The 25,594-nt window shown below is 40.4% G+C and overlaps 2 protein-coding genes across 6 annotated transcripts in view; one reads left to right on the top strand and one right to left on the bottom strand.

Moving 5' to 3' along the window:
• RAD50 (RAD50 double strand break repair protein) overlaps window positions 1-2,585 on the bottom strand; it is a 91,742-nt gene extending 89,157 nt beyond the window's left edge. For all 5 annotated transcript variants that reach the window (XM_047084435.1, XM_047084442.1, XM_047084452.1 and 2 more), the window contains exons 1-2: window positions 2,177-2,585; window positions 208-291 (exon numbers count right to left, since the gene is read on the bottom strand). In XM_047084435.1, coding sequence (XP_046940391.1) covers window positions 208-291; window positions 2,177-2,305 — 213 coding nt within the window. In that variant the 5' untranslated portion in view covers window positions 2,306-2,585. The remainder of the gene's footprint in view (window positions 1-207; window positions 292-2,176) is intronic.
• A 10,045-nt stretch (window positions 2,586-12,630) lies between these two features.
• IL5 (interleukin 5) lies at window positions 12,631-14,644 on the top strand. Its single transcript, XM_047095595.1, has 4 exons — window positions 12,631-12,812; window positions 13,015-13,047; window positions 13,920-14,048; window positions 14,156-14,644. Exons 1-4 carry the CDS (start codon window positions 12,669-12,671, stop codon window positions 14,252-14,254), a joined length of 405 nt encoding a protein of 134 aa, XP_046951551.1. The 5' UTR covers window positions 12,631-12,668; the 3' UTR covers window positions 14,255-14,644.
• The last annotated feature ends 10,950 nt before the right edge of the window (window positions 14,645-25,594 follow it).

Below are 25,594 nucleotides of genomic sequence, written 5' to 3'. Positions count from 1 at the left end.
AATGGGGGAGGGTCAGAGAGAGAGGGAGACACAGAATCTGAAACAGGCTCCAGGCTCTGAGCTGTCAGCACAGAGCCCGATGCAGGGCTTGAACTCACGGACTGTGAGATCATGACCTGAGCCGAAGTCGGATGCTTAACCGACTGAGCCACCCAGGCGCCCCTAAAAATTTATTTTAAAGATATGTAAGTTTATTAGCGTCATTACCTTGGGATCATGAACAAATGTATTTCCTTTGGTTCCAGGAGGAAAATCTCCAGTACAAATATATTTTAGACATTCAATGATGGTCTAAAGAAATAGAAAATTATATTATTTAGTTATAAGAGAACCAGAGAAGTTTATCATAAAATGTTAATTTATTATAAAAATACTATTTACCAGAGAACCAAAAAAGATATGCAGATAAAATGACATTATAATATCTATACAATACAGATACGATTCTGTGTTAAAGAATAAATAACTGCTTTAAGTTCATGGGAAAGCTACTAATTAAGAAGGTATACGAAAATAAAATAAAAAAATTATTATTTTTTTTTTTAATTTTTTTTTTCAACGTTTATTTATTTTTGGGACAGAGAGAGACAGAGCATGAACGGGGGAGGGGCAGAGAGAGAGGGAGACACAGAATCGGAAACAGGCTCCAGGCTCCGAGCCATCAGCCCAGAGCCTGACGCGGGGCTCGAACTCACGGACCGTGAGATCGTGACCTGGCTGAAGTCGGACGCTTAACTGACTGCGCCACCCAGGCGCCCCAAAAAAATTATTTTTAAAAAGTCCTCAATTTCCAATTAAAACCCTTTAATTTAATAACAACAGCTAATGTAAAAGATGGTTACCGTAGTTGATAATTTGCCAATATGCTGACGGTAGAAGTTAAATGTTCTTACAAAAAAAAAATGAGGTGACAGATTTGTTAATTAACTAGATAGCAGTGATCCTTTCACAATGTACAGTATATTAAGTCACCCTGACATACCCTTCAAATATCTTACGATTTCATGGATCAATTACACCTCAATAAAACCAAAACAACTTTTTTTAAGTTCAATTTTTTAAAAACAGCTAATAGTTACACAGGCCTTACTATGTGCCAGGTATTGTACTAACCACCTTTACATACATTAGTAATTTTCACATTAATCCTAGACTGTAGAAAACTCTTTTTATCTCCATTTTATAAATGAGAAAACTAAAGCACAAACCATTTGGGCCAACCTGGCCCAGTCACAGAGCTAGTAAATGGTGAAGCAAAATATCTGTATTCAGACAGCTTGTGCTCATAAACCTTAGGCTCCCTTACAAAAGTAGAGCCACAACAGTAGGGACACAACAGGCATTCTATAAATAGTAACATTTTCACATAAACGAAAGTAGACAAGAATACGGCATTCAATGTTCAACTCTAAACCTGACATCTTTCTGTATGCTTTTTAACTTAGTCTTCTCTGTTAGAATGCCCTGCTTTTTCTCAAGCCACCCTTACAGGCTGTACTTTTCCCCCATAATTGCATGTCACTCCAGGGTCCATCTCAAATTTTTAAATACTCTCTGGGCCTTAAAAAGTCAAAGTACATGCTCCAATTTTTTATTTTGACTAGGTAAGGGCATCCTAACAACATAGTTTTTCAACTAAACTAGGCCTCACGGTATTGGTTTCATTTTATCATTTCCCATTTATTATGCTTAGACTTCAGTCTATACTTAGAAACTCTTCTCAGAAAGCCCTATGTTTATCATATTTTATAACTTGTGTAGGAAATTCTATAAAGGATCAACTGTCAGGAAGTGAATGGTATGTTTGGGGAGCAAGGGGAGTGTTAAAAAAAAAAAATCAACGCAGACAAAAAGGCTTCATGTAAGAATGTAACGTCGCTGAGCGCTCCCGGTCTTCTGGGACTCTCAAATAAACATTGTCCACCCGAGCCTGGATACCCTTACGAGACTGAGTCAGGTCCCCTCCTAAGGTCGCTGGGGCCAGAAGGCCACACCAGGCCACGCCCAGCGGCAGGAGCTCCACCCAGAGGCCCAAGCCTTTCCTCGGGCACCAAGAGCGGAGCCCCAGGGACGCCTGGCCTCTGGTCCTTATTGTTCTGAGCTCTCCAAACACCTTATCCTCCAGATTCTCAAGAAGTAGCGACCCGTAAACTGAAGGCTGCTACTGAGAACTTACCGTCTTCCCCGCCCCATTGGGTCCAACCAAAATTGTGAGGGGGCTGAAAAAAGTGATAATTTGCTTATCTTTGTCCTCTATTCCAAAACTCCGCACACCCAGAATGCTCATCTTTTCAATCCGGGACATGTCTGCAAATGTTTCTTTTCTCAACACCAATCGCCTAGAGCCCCGGCGCACCAGGATTTAGCGGTGCCGCGACAGCAGAGCGAGCGATGGGCCGTGAGGACTCGCGAGTCTCCCGGCCGGGAGGCTCCACGTAGGAGCGAAGGCTCCGGCTGAACTCCTCCTCCCACACCGGCTTCCTTCCCCCCTGACAAGCGAGAGCGGAGGTGGGGGCCGGGCCGGGGCTAGGCGCGGTAGACACACACCACAGACCCAGGGACCCCCTACTCCCGCGCACTCACAGATTCCCGCCGCGGCCGCCCCGCGGATCACGTGGGCCGCCACGACCAGCGTGCATTTACGCCGCAGGCCAGGGGCATGCCGGGAAGTCAGAGCCTCGCGGTGCGTGCGCAGCTCTGGTTTCCGGAAGTAGTTCCGGTCGAGTGGTTGGCATACCCGGGTTTCTGCCCCGTGGGTGCGTAATGCCGAATTTTGATGGGTGCCGGGTAGTCTTGAGAAGCTGTAACCCTGAGGACGACGAACACTTGTGATAAACGGTGGTTATCAGAATGTGATCGCGGGACGCCTGGAATGGGAAGGAGTGCGGTGTCCTCTAATGTCGAAACCATTTTCCAATAATATTAACACGTTATTTGCCTTTTTCATGATCTTTCGCGCCTTAATATACGTGACGTGTGGTGACGCCATGGCAGTGATGGGTGATAGAATGTGTGATTGTATAGTATTATGTTTAAAAAAACCCCTCAATTTTAATTTCCAATTAGGTATTGATAGTTCTCACATGTAAAACCTCTTTGGGATCCTCAGTAATTTTTAAGAGTGTAGAGAGGTGTTAAAGACCAAAAGTTTGAGAACTGTTGTAGACCAAAAGCCGAATGATGTTACAAAACTACAAAACGGTATGCAAATATGATGTGAAAGAAATCCACTCCTGTAAGTACGGACAGAAAAATAGACACCTTTATAAGAGATTGAGTTATGCAAGATGCTGTACCATAGTGCCATTAGTTAACAATACGATATTGTATAACAACACTATAAAATTTGCTGAGAGGGTAGATCTTGTGATAAGTGTTCTTATCACACAAGAGTTAACAATAAGGAGGGTGGGAGGAAACTTTTGGAGGTAATGGATATACCATTAGCATTGGTTATGGTGATGGTTTCACTGGTGTATACTTATCTCCAAAGTCATCAAGTTGTATAGTATGTACAGCTTATTGTATGTTAAATTTTAACTTTTGTATGATAAAAAAAGTTCAAAATAAGGGAAAGAAATTACTCAAAGATGAATGTTGCTTTTTGGAACCCAAGTTAATGGAGGGATATCCTATGCAAGGGCCTATAGGAAAAATTACAGAAATTGCAAAACTATAATGGAAGACATTAACAGAACAAAAACTTTGGATTATTGAACTAGAAAAATGTAGGAAATGCCCTCCAATCACACAATCCCAAGACAATCATTACAGAACTTAATACATAAACTAAAAAATTCACATGAAAGGATGCAAGTGAGGAAATCCAGTAAGAAGTCTCTTGCTGTACTAAGAAACATGAAAGCCTTAGTTATCATAATACATATTTTAAGTTACTAATGGAACACAACAGATTGAAATTATACAGTAATGCTTTATGTAACTAAATGTAATTTTAAAGATGAATAAAGATTAGAGCCTATTTTTACAGTTTATTTAAGCAAAATTTACATACACTAAAATTCTTCCTTTTCCAGAGTACAGTTCTATGACTTTTGAAAAGAGTAAATAGTTGTGTAACCACCAAGACCATTTTTTTCCCCACTACCACCATTTGTATTGCTTGGATATTTGAATATCAGTAGGAAGAAAAAAGCAAACCTGTATCTTATTTTACTTATCACTCTGTAAGTTTCAGGTGATGAAGATCTTTTTTTTCCGGCAGCAATAAAAGTAAAGCCCCAACATGTAATTACCCCACTTTTATTTATTTTTTATTTTTTAAAAATATTTTTTATTTTTAAGCAATCTCTACACTACACATGGGGTTCAAATTCACAATTCAGTGAGATCAAGGGTCACATGCTCTACTGACTGAGTCAGCCAGGTGCCCCACCGCCACTTTTAAAGGAAAATTTTATGACTCAAAGTAACATAGGAAATTAGCAATGATTGGCAATGAAATTACCAGGAATTAACAGCAATAAAATTACCAGACTTTATATGTCTCCTGCTGTGATCTTTTTTTTTTTTTTTGAAGTACTGCTAATACACTGTTACATTAGTTCAGGTGTACAACATAGTGATTCAACAAATTTATACTATATGCTATGCTCACCACAAGTGTAGCTACCATCTGTTGCCATACAACCTTAATACATTATTGACTATATTCCACTTTGATCTTAGCACAAAGTACCCAACATGATCTCACATGCAGTTTGGTTTAAAAAAATTAACTTGAGGGATGTCTGGATAGCTCAATCTGTTGAGCATCTGACTGTTGATCTCAACTCAGGTCTTGATCTCAGGGCTTGATCTCAGGGCAGGTCTTGATCTCAGGGTCTTGAGTTCAAGCCCCGCGTTGGTCTCTCTGCTGGGCATGAAGCCTACCTGAAAAAAAAAATAATAATAATTTTAATCTAATCACATCTTTAGATTTAACTTCCAATTCACAGGAATTAAGGATTAAGCTAGTAATACCACAAGGATGGAAAAGGGAAACATGGAAGATGCAGTGTGTTAAAAGACACTGGCCCAGGAACTCAGATCAATGTCATTAAAACAAGGACTGCTGGGGCTCCTGGGTGGCTCAGTTGGTTAAGCGTCCGACTTTGGCTCAGGTCATGATCTCATGGTTCAGGAGTTCAAGCCCCACAGCAGGCTTGGTGCTGACAGCTGGGGGTCTTGAGCCTGCTTCAGACCTTCTCTCTCTCTCTCTCTCTCTCTCTCTCTCTGCCCCTCCCCCACTCATGCTCTGTCTCACTCTCTCTAAAATAAATAAACATTAAAGAAATTAGAAAAAAAAAGGACTGCTATAGATTGTAAAAGACTTAAAAAAAAAAAAAAAAAAGCAACACATGGTCCTGGGTTGGATTATGGTTAACACACAGAGATGTGAAGAGAATTTGGGGAATACATAGGGAAATTTGAATGTAGTCTGGAAATTAAATACCAAGTTTTTATTATTGTTCATTTCATTATATTAAATGTGAAAGTATCTTGCTATGTAAGAAAACGATTCTTTTTTGAGGTGCATATGGGAGTTAATGATGGAGTGTGTTGCTTCCTGTAGTTTACTTAAAAATACTTCAGGAAAAAATAGCAAGCTGAAGAAATTGATAGGACAAAGTAGCCAGATTCCATTACAAAAAAATTCAACTTTGTAACAGTAGGAAACTATAAAACTAAGAAAACAATCCTAGGAAAGGGGTGGAAACGGTTTGCAATAAAAAAGATTAATCTCTAAAATGAAAAGAACTGAAAAGGCAAAACAGTCAAGTTCTTATTTCTCAGTAAATTATTACTGGAGAATGTTTTATTTTGCTTGTATCATAATTGATGAGATGAAAAATAAAATGATTATGAGATACTATTTTATACTTATTAGTGAATCTCTTTCCTTATAGTACTTTCTGACATAAATTCTTTTTCTGCTATTGATATTTTGATACATTAGCTTTCTTTTGATTAGTGTTTCCCCAAATATATCTCTATCCCTCATTTTTCAACCTTTAATGTCATTTTGCATGAAGTATGTCTCCTGAAAATAGCTGATAGATGATTTTTAGTATAATTTTATACTATCTGCCTTTTAATAGATGAGTTTAATCTATTTTCAATTACTGTGATTACTGAAAAATTTGGATATATTTCTCGTACCTCTTTCTGTGCTTTTTCTTTGCTTCTTTTTCTCCTTTCCTGGTTTCTGGATTGATTGAGCTTTTTTAATGCTCTTGTTCTTATTCTACTGGCTTGGAAGCTGTACATTCTATTCCTGTTCTTTAAGTGGTTACTCTTAAATTTTTCACATACCTATTTTGAAATCTAAAGTTAATATCTCTAGGGGCGCCTGGGTGGCGCAGTCGGTTAAGCGTCCGACTTCAACCAGGTCACGATCTCGCGGTCCGTGAGTTCGAGCCCCGCGTCGGGCTCTGGGCTGATGGCTCAGAGCCTGGAGCCTGTTTCCGATTCTGTGTCTCCCTCTCTCTCTGCCCCTCCCCCGTTCATGCTCTGTCTCTCTCTGTCCCAAAAATAAATAAACGTTGAAAAAAAAATTAAAAAAAATAAAATAAAATAAAGTTAATATCTCTAGGGGGCGCCTGGGTGGTGCAGTCTGTTAAGTGTCTGACTTGATTTCAGCTCAGGCCATGATCTCACGGTTTGTGACTTCAAGTCCCACACCGGGCTCCACACTGACAGTGCTGACCCTGCTTGGTATTCTCTCTCTCACTTCCCCTCCCCCGCTTCCTCCTTCTTTCTCACTCTCTTTCTCTCTCTTTCTTTCTCTCTCTCTCTCTAAATAAATAAATAAATAAACTGTAACGTTAAGATCTTTAGAAAACTACTAAACAGTACAAGAACAGTGAAATGCACCGACTAATCACTCCATCTCCCACATTATCATTGTTTAGTATTTTTATTCCTCATTGTCTTGAAATCCCATAAATAAGTTATTTTTAACAAGCATTATTTATTAAGTTTACCAACATATTTATCAATCTGTTTGATTACCCCCTCTTCTTGCATCACACCTTTCATGGAGGTTCATTTTGCTCATTACATCAACAAAACTATTAAACTCTATCAAGGAAAGAAATATATCCCACAGTGCTGATATCAGGATTAAACAATGTTATTTTTGTGAAAGTGCTTTGTCAGTTATAAAACACTAAAAATACAAGGGATTTATTTTTGTGCATTGACTATTTTCACAGGAGTGATCTCATGAAATGTAACATGAGCTATAAAAATGGTCACACAAGTTTCTTATGACAAGGAAATATTTTTTAAAATTATACACAGAGCTTTCTAGTAGCATTGTTTTTAGTCATGGAAGACTAGAAACGATCCAATGGGGAAGTAAACTGTAGATATCAATTTCATCTATTAGCAGGTAACCTTGAAGATAATAAGTAGATACATGAAAGGGAGGTATCAATAAGCAAAAAAGATAAACACAAGTGGCACATATTCATTGATTACAACTTTGTAAAGCTATCTATGTATCAGTAAAGATTGGAAGAGGTCATCAAAATACTGAGAATTTCTATATTGATGAAGTTCTGTGTTTCTCTTCCTATAATGTTATTTATTCAATAAAAGAATTATTTTAAAGATATGCTTCGGGATTGAAAGCATGGAGGTTAGAATATGGTCAAAAAAAAAAAAGAGATGCTATCATTTCACATTTAGTCACCACAAAAAATGTGTGGCATCATGCCCAGTTGATTGATTAGAATCAGTTCATAGAAAAATCATTTGACCTTAAATGACTACATAGTTAGTAAAAACCACAATTACCAGGTTTTTTTAAAAAAAAAAGCAGGTTGCCAATTTGGAAACCACTAATAGAGATAAAGATTTTACGGCAAAAATTTGGATGTTACCCATGAATACAACTTTTCAACACTATTCAAAGTCCTTTTACATAATTACTGATAATTCTTAAAAATTCCAAGCACTGGTTGCTTATTTTCTATTCTTCTAAAATAATGTGGGGTTTTTTTAAATGCCATAGTCATTCACATTGACGTGATGTCTATAGAAGAGCCTTAAAGTTTTGCTTTTTTTCCCTAGGAGTCTGCCCATTTTGTCAGAGCCCATTATGTCAGAGTCCCAGCCTCAGAGAATGGACTCCTTGAATTTCCATAATATTCCTGTTAATTTGTTCAACTAACACCACCACGTGCCTGCTTCTTCATTCAGTTTTTTTTTTTTTTGAGTGTCTACAATAATAGGCTAATCCTTGAGGGCATAGAGATCAATTAAATAAAATCTTTATCCTCAAGGAGCTCACAGTCCAGTAAAAAGGTCCCAAGTGCACATTTATAGGATGCAAAGTATTTTTAATAATAATAGAAAAATCGGGGCGCCTGGGTGGCGCAGTCGGTTAAAGCGACCGACTTCAGCCAGGTCACGATCTCGTGGTCCGTGAGTTCGAGCCCCGCGTCGGGCTCTGGGCTGATGGCTCAGAGCCTGGAGCCTGTTTCTGATTCTGTGTCTCCCTCTCTCTCTGCCCCTCCCCCGTTCATGCTCTGTCTCTCTCTGTCCCAAAAATAAATAAACGTTGAAAAAAAAATTAAAAAAAAAAAATAGAAAAATCATTTACTTTTTTCAACTTGCAATGTTATTTTTTTAAATGTTTATTTTTGAGAGAGAGAAAGGGAGAGAGAGAGAGGGAGAGAGTAAGCAGGGGAGGGACAGCAAGAGAGGGAGACACAGAATCCAAAGCAGGCTCCAGGCTCTGAGCTGTCAGCACAGAGCCTGAAGTGGGGCTCTAACTCATGAACCTTAAGATCATGACCTGACCCAAAGTCGGACGCTTAACTGAGCCACCCAAGCACCCATGCAATGTTATTTTTAATAAACTTTTTATTTTAAATAGTGTTGGGCTTGCATAAAAGTTGCAGCAATGTTATGTAGAGTTCCTGTGCACCCTGCACCCAGTTTTCTCTATTGTGCACATTACTATAGTACATTTGTCATAACTGAGGAACCAACATTGGCACCTTACTAGATTCCACTGTTTTTTGGAGTTTCCTTAGTTTTACCTCCTGTCCTTTTTCTGTTCCTGGATTTCACCCAGGATACCACATTACATTTAGTCACCATGGTTGGATTCCTTTGACTCCTGTGACAGTTTCTCAGACATTGCTTCTTTTTGATGACCTTGACAATTTTAAGGAGCATTGGTCAGGTATTTTCCATTTCAATTTGGATATGTATGATGTTTTCCTCACAGTTACATAGAGGTTATGGGATTTGAGGAGGAAGACCAGAGATAAAATGCCCTTCTCATCACATCACATTAAGGGTAGATTCTGTTAACGTGACTTATCACTAACGTTGACCCTGGTCACCTGGTTGAGGTTTACCAGGGTTCTCCATTTCAAAGTTACTCTTCTTATAATCTCCTTCCCATAATATATTCTTTAAAATGAAGTCACCATGTGTCCCACACTTCAGGGGGACTATGCTCCACTTCTGTGAAGGTGGAATATCAACAAAAATTACTTGGAGCTCTCCTCCTGCACAGAACATTAAAATAATTAACTTTTGTAGGGAGTCCTACATTAATAAAGGTCTTTCAAACACATTATTTTATAATCTTTGCTATGAGAGAGTTTGAAGTCAGGTTTGGGACATCAATGTCACTGAGGAAAAAATAATGCCTTGTGACAGCATTTGTTTTTTTTATTTTTTTTCAACGTTTATTTATTTTTGGGACAGAGAGAGACAGAGCATGAACGGGGGAGGGGCAGAGAGAGAGGGAGACACAGAATCGGAAACAGGCTCCAGGCTCTGAGCCGTCAGCCCAGAGCCTGACGCGGGGCTCGAACTCACGGACCGCGAGATCGTGACCTGGCTGAAGTCAGACGCTTAACTGACTGCGCCACCCAGGCGCCCCGCCTTGTGACAGCATTTTAAGAAATATAATTTTGTACACCCATGTTCATGGTAGCATTATTTACAACAGCCAAGAGATGGAAGCGACCCACATATCCATAGTCTATATATATATATATATATATATATATATATATATATATATATGTGTGTGTGTGTGTGTGTATAATGATAAATTTATACAATGGAATATTACTCTGCTCTAAAAAAGGAAGGAGATTCTGTCAAACGCCACAATGTGGAAGAATCTTGACAATACTATGTTAAGTGAAATAAGCCAGTCACAAAAAAGACAAATGCCATATTATCCCCCTTATATGAGTTATCTAGAATAGTCTAATTAGTAGAGATACAAAATAGAAGAATGGTTGCCAGGAGCTGGGGAGAGAGGAAATGGGGGCCTGTTGTTTAACGGGTGTAGAGTTTCAGTTTTGCAAGATAAAAGGTGTTTTGAAGATGGACTGCACAACATTGTGAATGTCCTTAACACTAATGAATTGTACACTTAACCTTGGGTAAGATGTTAAATTTTATGCTATGTATATTTTACCATAATACAATATTTGTAGGAGAAATATTATTTTGAATAGGAGAATTTTTTTTTAATTTTTTTTTCAACGTTTATTTATTTTTGGGACAGAGAGAGACAGAGCATGAACGGGGGAGGGGCAGAGAGAGAGGGAGACACAGAATCGGAAACAGGCTCCAGGCTCTGAGCCATCAGCCCAGAGCCTGACGCGGGGCTCGAACTCACGGACCGCGAGATCGTGACCTGGCTGAAGTCGGACGCTTAACCGACTGTGCCACCCAGGCGCCCCAGGAGAATTTTTTTAATAACAAGCCCTCCAACTAGACCCACAGTTATACTGTAAATCAGAGGTTGCACAGTGGTACTCTATACAGTTTTTTTATTTTTTAAATGTGTATTTATTTTTGAGAGAGAGAGTGCATGCAAGCAGAGGAGGGGCAGAGAGGGAGGGACAGAGGATCCAAAGTAGGCTCTGCACTGACAGCAGTGAGCCTGATGTGGGGCTTGAATCAGGAACTGTGAGATCATGATCTGAGCCAAAGTCAGACGCTCAAACAACTGAGCCACCCAGGTGCCCCTTAATGTTTGTTTGTTTGTTTGTTTGTTTGTTTGTTTTGAGGGGGGGGTAGAGAGAGAGAGAGAGAGAGGATGCGTGGGGGAGGATCAGAGAGAAAGAGGAAGAGAGAGAATCCCAAGCAGGCTCCACACTCAGCGCAGAGCCTGACACAGGGCTGGATTTCATGACCGTGGGACCATGACCTGAGCCAAATTCAAGAGTCAGACACTTAACTGACTGAGTCACCCAGGTGCCCCTCAATACAGATTTTTAAAATATGAACTGCCAGCACTTAAAAAGCAACAGGTTATAGGGGCGCCTGGGTGGCTCAGTCGGTTAAGCGTCCGACTTCGGCTCAGGTCACATTCTCGCGGTATGTGAGTTCGAGCCCCGCGTCGGGCTCTGTGCTGACTGCTCAGAGCCTGGAGCCTGTTTCAGATTCTGTGTCTCCCTCTCTCTCTGACCCTCCCCTGTTCATGCTCTGTCTCTCTCTGTCTCAAAAATAAATAAACGTTAAAAAAAATTAAAAAAAAGCAACAGGTTATAAATAATAATTAGGGTTTCTGACTTCTTAAAAAAATGGAATGATCTAGCAACAGAAGTCCAAGGGTGTTGCATGGCAACAATCAGTTGAAGCTGAGTAGACCTGCTGCCTTTAGAAAGGTCCTGCATGCTGCAGTTTACTGTAGCCTCACCACCTTTGTTGTGTTACACCTTGTGCGTTTCACTAATTTGCACAGCCAGTTAGTGATTTGGGTGGGGTGAAGCCCACTTCTAGCTACAGGGAAAGCCAATCAGTATATCCATATCCCTAACCACAGTTCAAGGGTGAACCTGTGATCCTTTGTCACAAGGAAGCTGAATTCTAGGACTTTTGATTGAGCAGTCAGAAAGGCACAGTTTGGTTTCTCCTGATGCTCAGGAACAGGATACATACAGATCCAGGAGATTTGACATCATCTTGGGACCACAGTGGGAGAGCTGCCCAAGAAGGGAGCCAATGAAAGATCACAGAGGCAAGCTAGATATAAAGGAGCCTCTACCCTGGACCATTTGGTTGTATGATCTAATAAATTCCCTTTTAGGTTCAACCAGTTTGGGTTAGGTTTTTGGTCTCTGGCAACAGAAAGGATCCTAACTTAGACTCCAGTGAACCTGAACCTGCTAAATTTTGACAGTCTCAGCTCTAATTACCATTTTCCCACCAGTATTTTGAGTTCCTTTTAAGACAGACCAGTCTAGTAACAATGGTGATGGAATTTAGTCAACCTGAAAAACATATTCCCAATATTTATACATTTTGGCATTAAACTCAATGGTGTACATTATACCTTTTTTTACACACATCTTTTAAGAGGAAATTCAATCTTCTGATTTTAAGAAATGCAAATGTGGGGCAATGATGTATCACCCAAAGATTTTCTTTGTAATAGAAAATGTTTTTAAAGGGGGAAAATAGGGATTTTTATTATTATTAAAAGATAAAAGTAAAATTATTTTTAAGAAACAAGGCATTGGAAACATTTAGTTTCATGATATGCCATTGTTAGGCATTCCCTATCTGATTGTTAGAAATTATTCATTTCCTCAAAGATAGAGAATAAATTGGTTGAGGATGCAATCTTGTACTATGCACTTTCTTTGCCCAAAGCAAACACTGAGCATTTGAGAGCCATGAGAATGCTTCTGCATTTGAGTTTGCTAGCTCTTGGGGCTGCCTATGTTTCTGCCATTGCTGTACAAAGTCCCATGAATAGGCTGGTGGCAGAGACCTTGGCACTGCTCTCCACTCATCGAACTCTACTGATAGGCGACGGGGTAATTTTCTTTTTGATTCCTACGGTCTTTAAAATGCATGGGTAATCATTTGTGTTGGCTAACTTCTAAAGACCTGTTATTAATAATGAAATTATGACTGTTGGTAATATATCATTGGTAACCATGTTACTGGCAAGCATTTTATTACAAGTTATGAACCTTATAATATGTTAAAAATGAATGTATTTCCTTTCCTTTTCAGAACCTGATGATTCCTACTCCTGAACATAACAATGTAAGTTAAATTATGATTTGATAAAACGATTGCATGACTAAGTTTCCTATTGTAACTATAAAGCATTAGTTATCGTTGGAACAGTTTAATTTTATCTATTTTGTTTTTATGTGTGTGGATGCCAATGTATGTGCTTATGAACATTAGGAATGGCGTTAGGAATGACTCTACAATATTAAGTAGAATCCATTAAGCAATTGGATCAGGCCGTTTTTGATGTTGTCAGTTCCCCATCTCAAAGAGCCTCATGTCAGGCGTTCTTACCAGAAGAATTCCACATTGAGTGAGAGGTGCCTCCTCGTCTCCATTCACTTCTGACTATCTTTTGCTTTCCTTACTTCTATGTCTTTCTGAGAATACTAGCCAACTTAAGGTTATATTTTTAGAATTATGGTCAGTAGACATTAAAATATACACTGACTGTCCTGTATCAATAGTCATTTCCACATATTTAAACGATTTTAACTCTAATAAAATTGTATGCATTTGAAATATGTCATGGTCATATTGAAATGTTAAACATGTGATATCATTACTCTAAACAGAATAAAATTACTGGCTAGAACTATCAAAGGAAATTTTGATGTGAGCTCAGTAATGTAGCTGCATTATATACTTCATAAGCACTTTATTTTTGGTGAAGTGTTTAATTTATATCATTTGTAACCCTCCTCAGAAATTACATAAACTTCTTTTACATATGAAAATTATAGCTCTGTATGAGGTGGTTTCCTGGAAAAGGAACAAGTGAAAAATAAACGTGTGGGAGAAGGGAACTCATGTAAACCCCACGCAACAAAGCCTAACTTTTTTGGACCGAATTTTTATACCTTGTTTTGGTTATTTATACTTTTAAAATCTCCCTCATTTAGCACCAACTGTGCATTGAAGAAGTCTTTCAGGGTATAGACACATTAAAGAATCGCACTGTACCGGGGGATGCTGTGGAAAAGCTTTTCCGAAACTTGTCTTTAATAAAAGAACACATAGACCGCCAAAAAGTAAGTTAAATACATCTGGTGGAAACTTAAGTATATTTGTCTGGCTATGCCTGTTTTTAAAAGAATTGACAGTTTCCTACAATACCCATTGTCTGTTCTTTTCACAGAAAAAGTGTGGAGGAGAAAGATGGAGAGTAAAAAAGTTCCTAGACTACTTGCAAGTGTTTCTTGGTGTAATAAACACTGAGTGGACAATGGAAAGTTGAGATGAAACTGGCTTATTGCAGTGAAAGATTCTGGAGGAGAAGAAGAATGTTATTTTTTGCAATGAGAATGAGGCCCAACCAAGGGTCAGTGTAATTAAACTTCAGATGCAAAGCAATTTTTCAGGCATACTGCTACTTTGCTGCCTCACATAGGCAGAAAGGATAAAAATAAAATATTTGAGATATATTTCAGATATCAGAATCATCGAAGTCTTTTCCTCCAGTGTGCTCCAGGCAAAATAAATATGTACTTCAATCTTATTTAACACAACATTCTGTAAAATGTCTATTAACTTAATATTTATGTATGAAATGATTGAGAATTTCATAAATCAATATTTATTTCAGGTTGGGCTATGTTCCAATAAAACAAAAATAAACAACTGATTCAATTTGTTGCTGGTCTCTGTCCTACTCTTGAAGTGGGCGCAATCTGTATGGAAACATGCTGCGTGTGGAGGGATAGTCTGCATCTGTGTTGGTTGAGCATTCCCATCTCCCTGATGATGGAAGTTGTGGGTTTGCTAAGCATACCACAGGTGGAAGAGATCCAGCAGGTCATGTGGGGATGAGAGCAGCGGGGACATAGGCTTGGGCTGAGCATGGTTTCCTTGCCATGTTACACCAGAACCTAGGATGGTGCAGGTTAAATGGTATGTGATGAATGAATGAATGAAAGAATGAATAGACCTTCAGCCATAAAATTAAAATGACTTCCAAGGATTTCCCTGGGAGGAGGGTAGTGTAAAAATCTGTAACTACATTTATTCCCAGCTGGTGAGAATTTGGTGGACCAATCCCACTGCCTGTTTAGGGAAAGAGGGAGAAACCCTCTTGATGGAATCCAGAGCACTGTGGCCTGGGAGAGGTCTTCTTCATCTGACCTGGCATAACAAAAGGGGGCGAGATGCTGGGAGGCAGTTATATTCAGAGGACTGGGTTCTAGAAGGGCCCGTCATCCTGGATTCCCCAGGGTAGAGCAACAGCAGTCCAGTCTGCCTGCTTACGACTGTCAGTACCATAACCAAAGGTACTTCTGCTTGAGGAAATTTCTCAAGGATCCAGAAAATATGTTCTTTAAAATATATTTTAAAACTGACATAGAACTGGCAGAGAGATCCAATAAGAGTATTCAACTATGCCATTGGCTCCTTCATTTTACTGATCACAGGATCTACATTGCATGCTGGTATACAGTTGCTGGCATGTTGCTGGAGCTCCTTACAGATGGGTGCCATTACCCCGGGTGTTATCTGCACAGATTGTATGTGTCACACTCGGCTCTTCATGTGAAGCAACCTTTCTTACTGTTTCTGGGCACCGGAGAGCGGCTGGAACAGTCAGACAGATTAGCACTCAACTGTGGCCCAGACCCCCAACTTGTGTGTTCACCAAGCCCTGAGAGCTGGAGTTGAGTCGATGAGGAGAAAGATGGGTCAGCACAGCACCACGCTGACTGCTCTAGAAACTGACAGGAAACAGGAAACTCAATTTGCGAAGAGACTGAATGTCAATTTAATTCAATTCGGCAAATATTTATTGAGCTCCCATCTGGTCCAGGACCATTTTAGGGATGAGGATCCATCAATGAATAAAGCAGACAAAATTCCCCATCCTTGTAGAGTTATAGTCTCTCTCTCTCTCTCTCTCTCAAAAAAAAAAAACAACAAAAAAAAAACAAAAAAAACAAAACAACAACAGTTATTTTTCCACTTTATCAAGGTCCAATACAGTGAAGGTGGATTTAAGACTGGAACCAGCCTAGCTGAAATCTCACAAATGAACTCTTATCAATCCACCAGGGCTCAGAGAAGCTAAAAGCAATCAGCACTGTCTGCAACCAACCCAAATAGGACTTAGATGTACCAAGGGTTTTTAAGGCAGAAACTATGATCCTCAAGCTGATTCTACCTTTCCTGTAGAAGGAAAGTCTTCCTGACGGCCCCTGGCCAGAGGGAATGGCGTTCCTACGAGTCACATCAACTGCCCCCTCACCCGGGCCTGACTACTATGGTGCTCCAGAACCCAGGCATCGGAGGAGAGGGATTTGGCAGCCTCCAGGTTATAGGAATACTTTTCTGAGCCTTGCTTTTCCTCTCAAAAGCTTATTGCAACAACAGAGCATCCATTTTCACTCTACCTTAGTGATGTCACTGTCACTCTCCACTGAGAGTAGGCAGTGTGAACTATTAGGCTGGGTTTTGGAGGGACACAGAACCACCTTCCCAAAGAACACCTCAACATAATGCGTCCAAAAGCAAACTCACCCTTTGCCACCACTCATATCATCTGAGATCTACCACTGCTTCTCTTCCTCGTCTCTCTTTCCCCTCTTCCTCTGAGGTTCCCTATTTTGGCAAATATAACCACAACTACTTCCCCATCACCTTTCTGGATGACTCCAGAAAACCACTGTGTCCCTCCATCCACCATTCCACCCTGAAATGTCTCTCCTATTCCACTGCTGCATCCCCCACGGCCTCAGGGAAGGTGTTGGCTGAGTCTAGCTGAGAGGACAGCTCCCTACTTCATGCCTGTCGAGTCAGGGCTGTCAATAGAGTACATTCATGTCCCCGTGTCATTACTGGGCATAAAACCCTCTGATACACTTGATACATCTCTGTGTATATATCAGTCAGGCTCACTTATCTCACGTCTAGATTCCTTCACAGGCCATACATCTGCTCCCTCTAAAACCTGCCATATAGAAATACAGGCATCTTTCACTTAACATTATTTGCAGGAAAACACTAGTCAGGGGCCTCATTCCCATTATTTTATTTTATTTTATTTTTTTTAATATGAAGTTTATTGACAAATTGGTTTCCATACAACACCCAGTGCTCATCCCAATCATTCCCATTATTTTAAATGGAAAATATTTTAGCCCATTATGTCTCAATCCAAAGTCAACCAATTTTATAAAACACAAAACACAGTAAAATGTCTGAAGATAAGGAACAAACTAACATGTCAGACTGCAAAATATTTATAAAGTTATTTCATGTATTTAGTTATTTCATAAATTGTGGTAACATATTTAAAACACTGTGTCCTGCCCACTAAACCATTAACATAGCTGCTCTGTCTGTATAACACATTACATGTCTCCCTGGTCAACCTTCAGAACCTTTTCCAGTTGGCTTCTGTGAACCTTGATATGGTGCCAATTATATGTGGAGAGAAAGTAAAGACTTTCTCTGTTGAGCTCCCCACCACGACTTTTCTAAAAAATGCATCAAGTTTAGGGGACATAAATATATCCTTTTTTCTATATAAATATGAGTAGAAAAGCATTGTATTGAAGGACACATGTTCTATGAAGAGATGCTCCATGTGGAAAACATTTTGTGGGAAGTGCTAGTCTTACTCTTCCCAGAATACCCCCCATGAATTCTCACATCTCTGTGCCTTTGCCCATACTGTCTCAGTATCTCCGTCTTTTCCCAAGCAAGGAACATGTAACTTTCCTGTCATCATTCAACCCTCTCTCTTGCCTCTCACAGTCCAACTTCAAGAGCTGCCTCCTCTTTCTTTCCCTGCCTAGCCTGGCAATACTAGGTGTTCCCTTCTGAGTGCCCTGCATTATTTTGAACATTCCTTTGACAGAGCTCTTGTTTTTACATTGCAGCATTTTCAGATCTACCTGATACATCTTTGTATATATATCTGTCAGAATAGTCTAGATGCTGCAGTTACGAATCATCCCTGAACCCCAGGGGCAGCACACAACAAAGTTTGCTTCTAAATTATACAAAGACTTCTGTGGCTATGGCTCTGGGCAACACTTCAGAGCAATTATCCTCGGTGTGGTGGCTCAGCACTCCAGGATACTTGCCCCCCTACGGTGCCTCCATATCAACAACTGCTTTTGCAATTCGCTTGGCAGAGAACAAGAGTCATGGAATAATCGCACATCAGCTCTTAAGTATTTCTACTCATCTCACATTGGTTAGTGCAAGTCACACTGCCATGAGTAGCTTCAAGAGACAAGGAAAATACAGTTCTCCCAAGTGCCCAGAAAGAGGACAGTCAGAAATACTGGAAAATAGCACTAATATTTAATGCAATAGACCCTCAATGTATGTTCACAGTGTTCTAGTGTTATGGCGAGAGGGGAGCAAACTACCATTTAATGATCTCAAATGGGTTAGGACTTTCCTACACACTTTATGTCACTATTTCAATTAATTCTCATCTTAAGCCAATGAGGGACAGTATTCTTCCTTTTTTATGATATGAAATCAAAGGTTCATAGAGTTTAAATCACTGGCCAAGGTCGCACAGCTAATACGTGATACAGCTGAGATTCAAACCTACATTGACATGTCATTATCACCTGAAGTCGGTAGTTTACATTACCGCTCAGTCTCGGTATTCTACACTCTGTGGGTTTTGGCAAATGTATAACAAATGTATCTACCATTATGGTATCATACAAAATAGTTTAACTGCCCTAAAAATCTTCTGTGCTCCCCTTCTTCATCCCTGCCTCTTCTCTAATCCCTGGCAACCACTTTTACTGTTTCTATAGTTCTGCCATTTGCAAATATCATACCCCTTTCAGATGGACTTCTTTCACTTGGTAATATCCACTTAAGGTTCTTCTGTGTCTGTTCATGGTTTGATAGCTCATTTCTTTTTAACACTGAATAGTATTCCATTGTCTGGTCGTACCGCAATTAATTTATCCATTCACTTACAGAAGGACATCTTGGTTGTTGCCAGGTTTTGGTCATTATAAATAAAGCTGCTATAAACCTCTATGTGCAGATTTTTGTGTGGGTATGTTTTCAAGCCTTTTGTACAAATACCAGAGTATGACTGTTGGACTATCTGGTAATAATATGTTTAGTTTTTTATTACAAACTGCCAAACTGTCTTCCAAAGTGGCTGTACCATTTTGCATTACCACCAGCAGTGAATGAGAGTTCCTATTCCTCCACATCCTTGCCAGTATTTGTTGTCACTGTTTTGGATTTTGGCCATTCTAATAGATGTGTAATGATACCTCATTTTTCTTTCCAATTCCACAATGACATGTGACATTGAGCATCTTTTCATATGCTTATTTGCCATATATATATGTATATATATATATATATACACATATATATTTATATATTTTTTGACAGTGACCATGTCTTTTGCCCATTTTTAAATCAGCTAAAAACATTTTAGGAGGAAAGAAACTCAGATAATGTATTTTCAATGAACTCACTAAAAGAACTTTGACAGATTTTACTTGCAGAAGGGAGAAACCATCTCAGAAGGAAGGGCTGAAACACGAGAAGGAAATGTAGTCACTGTCTTACACAAGGTGATGGTATCTTCCTCCTGAAATGATTTACTTTGCTTCTAGCAAGCAATTATGGTAAGGACAGGTCATCTCAATTTAGTCTGAGATACAGCTGATTGAGTTGCAAGTTGGGTTTTGGTTTTAAAAGACTGGTTTATTTTCAGCTAGTTCTCTCCTTCCTCCTCCTCCTCCTCCTCCTCCCCCTCTTCCTCCCCCCCACCATCCTTCTCCTTCTACTTCTTCTGTTCACCAATCTTTATGTATTTGTTCACACAGTTGATAAAAATGTCACAGTTAGAAGTGAAATCATACAATGACATAGTTAACTGTACAGACCGACCCCAAGTACAGAGTCAAGTTACCAAAAATCAGAACATGAGCAACACGCAGCTCCTTAACACCCGTGCACTTATACACTCTTGCCCACACTGATCCACGCCCCAGCAGTCACAGGCGCTAAGTTCAGGTATAACCCAGGGCATTTTTTTGCCCTGGCTTCTGTAAGTCCTGGGGATGAGGAGAGACAAATGATCAATGAAAAGAAGCTGGGGCTGCTTGACACACCTCTCTGTTCTGCCAATGACTCAGAAAAGGCAAGATATGAAATATGGGGCAGTTATTTCCTGGGCACAAAAATTAACAGGCAACAAAAATGTCTGGAGGTTTAAGTCAGTCTTAAATTTTTTCACCAACACAAAAGGGCAGCAAGTAGGAAAAAAGGGAAAAATCCAGCCATTTAAATTCTAGGGAAAAAAGAGGAGGAAGTATTCAAAACTTGATCCCTATTCTCCTGTCAGACTGCAGTATGACCATAAGCAAAACCAGCCAGGCCAAACTGACACCATCTGATTGTGACTTTATACAAACAGTGTCGTTTATTTTCATTTTACCTCTGAAGAGAGGAGGAAAAACTTTTCAGAGGAACAACATAGTGAGTGGTTCTGGGGTTCTTCACTGGGTAACCCATTTTCCTTATCCAATGTACTCTCAGGATTGTGTTTACGTCCAATGGTACAGTGTGGATCAGGAAAGAATGTGACAGTGTTGGTCACAGCTCCACGAGCTGTGTAGCACACTAATGTTCCAGAGTCTCCAGAATTTGTAAGGGTCAGATCGTACGAATCACAGATAGTTAACTGTCCCCACAAGTCATTTAATGAGAATGGATTAGTTCTTATTCTTTTTTTTTTTTAGGGATGATTTTATTTATTTGTTTATTTATTAAGTATATTTATTTATTTTGAAAGAGAAAGGGGGAGGGATAGAGAGACAGGGGGGCAGAAGATCCAAAACAGGCTCTGCCCTGATAGCACTGAGCCTGATGTGGGACTCAAACTCATGAACTGAGAGATTATGACCTCAGTCAAAGTTGGCTTTCAACTGACTGAGCCACCTAGGTGCCCCAGAACTGTGATTGTTTTACATGGATTTTTAAAATGTTTATTTATTTTTGAGAGAGAGACAGAGCGCTAGCAGGGGAGGGGCTGAGAGAGAGACCCACGGAATCCAAACCAGGCTCTAGGCTGAGCTGTTAGCACAGAGCTAGATGCCAGGCTCGAACTCATGAACAGCAAGATCATGGGCCTGAGTCAAAGTCAGACGCTTAACCAACTGAGCCATCCAGGTGCCCCCGTTTCACATAGATTTAAAAAAACGATTTGACCACCTTTCTGGCTTGTGTTTAGCTAGTCTGCCACAGACTGAATTGAACCCATCATTCTGGTTTTTGCAGAGGACAAAGGATAAGTTGAATGGGAATATACCTCATGCACATTTCAAGTTTTCATGGTGGCAGTCATCCAGGAATACAGTATTTGTCTTTGTCTTTCTATGTTGACAGGTCCAGATAGATTCACGGCCTTCCACTTGACCCTTACTTCATGGGCCAGAGAACCAATATGAAGGTTCTCCTAAGTTCTAAGAATATTTACTTTATATATATGGTAAAGAACTAAAAAATAATCAAAGGGTGTAAAAAAGACTCACACCAAAGCTCCATTTATCCCTTGTCCTAGTGATTTCCATTCTAACAAGAATATCATGGTGGCATGTAGGTTTTCCAGGTGTCAGTGTCAGCTCAGACCTCATATGTTCAAATCTTTGAGACGTCCAAGTATTTCCTTTACCAGTGTATGGTTATTCTGATGGATGGCTCTAGGTCTCTTTAGTAAAGGACTGAAAAAAGCTTACTGCATGAAGTGGGATTGTAGAGTCCCTCCTGTTTAATGAATGAACACTGGGATCTGGGAGATGGGTGAAGGGCCTGATTTTCCACTGTGGTGGCTTAACTCATAAGCTCTTGATTGTGTCTACCTACCTATACATTGAATAGTACACTGATTAATTACCCTCCTCTTGCCTCTAGGAATGCGTTACTGTATTAGCCACCACTATAAATCCCTTAGGGTCAAAGGGATTTGATATAGCCTGACTGCTCATTGCAGTAATTATGACCACTTTGTTTCTGACGGTTAAGAGCTTCAAACCTGGCCTCTGCCATTCTAGGGATTCCATCTTTCCCACTAATATTAGGGAGTCCATGTCAATGTCAGCATCCCCTACCTTCAACTCAGCTTATGGAGAACTTCCACTACCAAGCTTTGCAATGATGCCTGTTTCTCCTCACTAGTGCATCTCCTGCTGTGTTAGTGAAAGGAGTGTTCTCTGTGCTTTCCAGACGGCATAGTCAGATGGTGAGTACTCAGGCCATACACAATACATCCATCTAGTATTCCTACTGCCTGAGCTATCTGCTCTCTTCTTCAACACTACGGAAAGGAAGTTGTGGCATCTCCATTTCACATGCTGTAAGCCGCCACCAAGTGATGTCTCAAAGAGCGATTCCAGCAAACTGTTAGGATCAGCTCTGGGTGTTCCTATGTCAGAGTGAGTAGCCCCCCTATCACTGAACTCAACTCTACTCAACTCTATATTCTTCTGAACTAACAGGATCCACGCAGCCCTGGATTCTGACAGTACATATCCGTGAGCTCCTGCAGACCTGAATGTTAGCTGGGAAGCTAATGAGTCTGAGCTTCTGACCCGCCTTCTATGCACTGCCAGAACGGGGATCCTGCAAAACCAATTTCTCCTTCACCAGCTGATTTTCTGTTAGGATCTGTCAATAGGGGGTGCTAGACTAGGAGGCTGGAGGAAGAAGGGACTTGCTCCTTTCCATGTGCTTTCTATTCCTTGTTTTGGCTTCCTATTCCTGCCTTTCCTATTCCTAATCCTAATCTCAGTGTTATCCCGGCAGCAGTGGTTCATTCAAGTAGCAGAGATTAATTACAGTCTGCAGTTTTGCCAATATTCACTCAAACAGCCTTGGTGTACCCCATCCCACCAAGATCCCATCACTGCTTAACCAGCACCTTCTCCCCGGAGATCTGGATCCCATTCCCATAGGCCCCTTTCCTAAGCTCAGAAACACCACCGGCAGCAAAGTAGTGCCCCCTCCACAGAGCAATGACTTTCAGATACTTGACTTCCTTCCATAAGGTTTTAAGTTTGAACAATTCTAACCTCTTCTTTTTGATCTCCAGTCATAGGGGCAGTAACTGCTTTCCACAAGTCGCCACCTTCTTGATACCTTATTGTTCCCTTTTTGTCTCTCCAGTTATCCAATCCCTGCTTAACAATTATTTATATTCAATTCTATTAAAATAACTGGTACAGCTTCTGTCTTCTGATTGGGCCCTAACTGATACAAACTATCCTGAACTCTAATTCTGATTACTGGCCTGCAGGCAGTGGGGAGTGTTGAGGGAAGAGGGTTAGGAGGAGAGCAAATGCCATCTTGTGAAGAACTTGTTCCAAGAGAAATAATTATTCTGTCTCCAAGCAAGGAGAGCTAGTCTATTTTGGCAAGGGGAAAGGGCTGCATCTCCAGGTAGTGGGACCTCAGAAGAATACAGGGTGTCAACAGTCTCAGGTTTTCTCACTCCCATGCTCCTATCCCAGGTCTCATGGTCCCACTCTTGCCCTGCAAGGACTGCCACTTTGCCATAGAAGAAAGCTGAAGGTGCATAACTACTTTCCTCTGAAGCTCTACAAAGACCTGTGCATAATCAGACCCTAAGCCTAATTCTCAGCTTAGTCTTCCCTGTGGCAGCAGGAGATAAAGGTCCCCTGTATGTATGTATGTATGTATGTACGTATGTATGTATGTATGTATGTATGTATGTATAAGAGAGAGGGAGTATGAGCAGGGGACAGGGGGAGAAGAAGAAGAAGAAGAAGAGAGAGAGAGAGAGAGAGAGAGAGAGAGAGAATCTTAAGCAGGATCCACGCTTGGCATGGAGTCCAACTTGGGGCTTGATCCCATGACACTGGGATCATGACCTGAGCCAAAATCAAGAGTCGGATGGTCACCTGATTGAGGCACCCAGGAGCCTCTATTCATTTTTTTGAAGTTTTATTTATTTAAGTAATCTATACACCCAACACGGAGCTTGAACTGATGACCACAAGATCAAAAGCCACATGCTCTTCCAACTGAGCCAGCAGGTGCTCCAGGGGTCCCCTTTATTTTTCATTTATTTTTAAAATTTAAATCCAAGTTAGTTAACATACAGTTAATCATGATCTCAGGAATAGAATTTAGTGAATCATCACTTACATGTAACACTCAATGCTCATCCCAACAAGTGCCCTCCTTAATGTCCATCACACATTCAGCTCATCTCCCCACCCAACACCCCACAGCAACCCTCAGTTTGTTCTCTGTATTTAAGTATCTCTAATGGTTTGTCTCTCTCTCTATTTTATCTTAATTTTGCTTCCCTTCCCCCGTGTTCATCTGTTTTGTTTCTCAAATTCTACATATAAGTGAAATCATATCTTTGTCTTTCTCTGACAAATTCCATTGATTGATAGCGCTGCTATAATTGGGGTGCATGTGCTCCAGGGGTTTCCTTTAAAGTTGCCATCGAAGTTTGCTAGCATTCAGAGCATACCTTAAATTGGAATTAGATTGCTCTGAGTCTATCACTCCTTTGGTAAGATCTCCAGGGCTGTCGGAAGAGTCACTGGGCTCTGTACTCGTAATGAACAGAGTTCCCGTATATCCTATCCACTTCATCTTCCATTGCTTTGCTCTCCATCTGCCATTCATCCAAATTATGCAGAATTGAAAGCTTAAAAAACTGCAAAGCCACTGCATGTTATAAGTTACTGTCATTCTACTTAGTGTCAGCAATAGGTTCCTATCATTTTAGAGAAGTGAGCAATTGAACTTCAAAGTTTCATTCCAAGGACATGTTATATCTGATACCAACTGTTCATAGCCCAGGTGTGAGGGCTGGGGAAAAGCAGAGCCTGAGGAAAGCATTGAAGTACTGACACTTAATGTGGGAGGTTTTTTCTTTTTTAAGTTTATCATTTGAGAGGGAGAGAGAGAGCGTGCTCATGTGCATGAACAGGCACAAAGAATGGGAGGGGGCAGAGAGAGAGAGAGAAAGAGAGAGAGGGAGAGAGAGAATTCCAAGCAGGCTACACGCTCAGTGCAGAGCCCAATGTGGGGCTTGATCCCACACACCATGAGATCATGACCTGAGCCGAAATCAAGAGTCTGACACTCAACTGACTGAGACACCCAGACACTGCTAATTTGGGAGTTCTAAGCCTGTATTGGTTAGGTTGAGGAAGAAAGGGAACTGAGGCAAGAAGGATGTGCAGCAGTGTGATGTGATACATTAGTGCACTAGCCACAACTTCACACCAAGGCGTGAGTAAGCATAGTAAATCTCTCTGCAGGGAGAGATTTCTTGTCCCAGGGAATTTCTGCAGAAGTGCTGAAAGAAGAAGGTATACCTTAGAACAGTGCAGAGAAAGGGCAAAGGAGAGGGGAATTCATATGCCAGGCTCCCTTTTCTCTGCCATATCCCAATGGTCAAAATTTCCTCTGTTGCATTATTGGGCCAGTGGCAGCCACTTGGAGGCCAGATTCCATTCCACATAGTGTAACATTTCATCTGTGCCTGGAAGTGTAGGGATGACTTGGTGTGAGTGGAGTGGTAGCCAAGAGAGAGAAAGGAGGAAGT

Source organism: Lynx rufus, unplaced genomic scaffold, assembly GCF_022079265.1.
Source record: "Lynx rufus isolate CCGP_SWC_20201006 ecotype Redwood Valley unplaced genomic scaffold, mLynRuf1.p SCAF_1, whole genome shotgun sequence".
Lineage (NCBI taxonomy): Eukaryota > Metazoa > Chordata > Mammalia > Carnivora > Felidae > Lynx > Lynx rufus.
The sequence above is the reverse complement of the archived record's forward strand: the minus strand, read 5'-3'. Positions and strand labels throughout refer to the sequence as shown.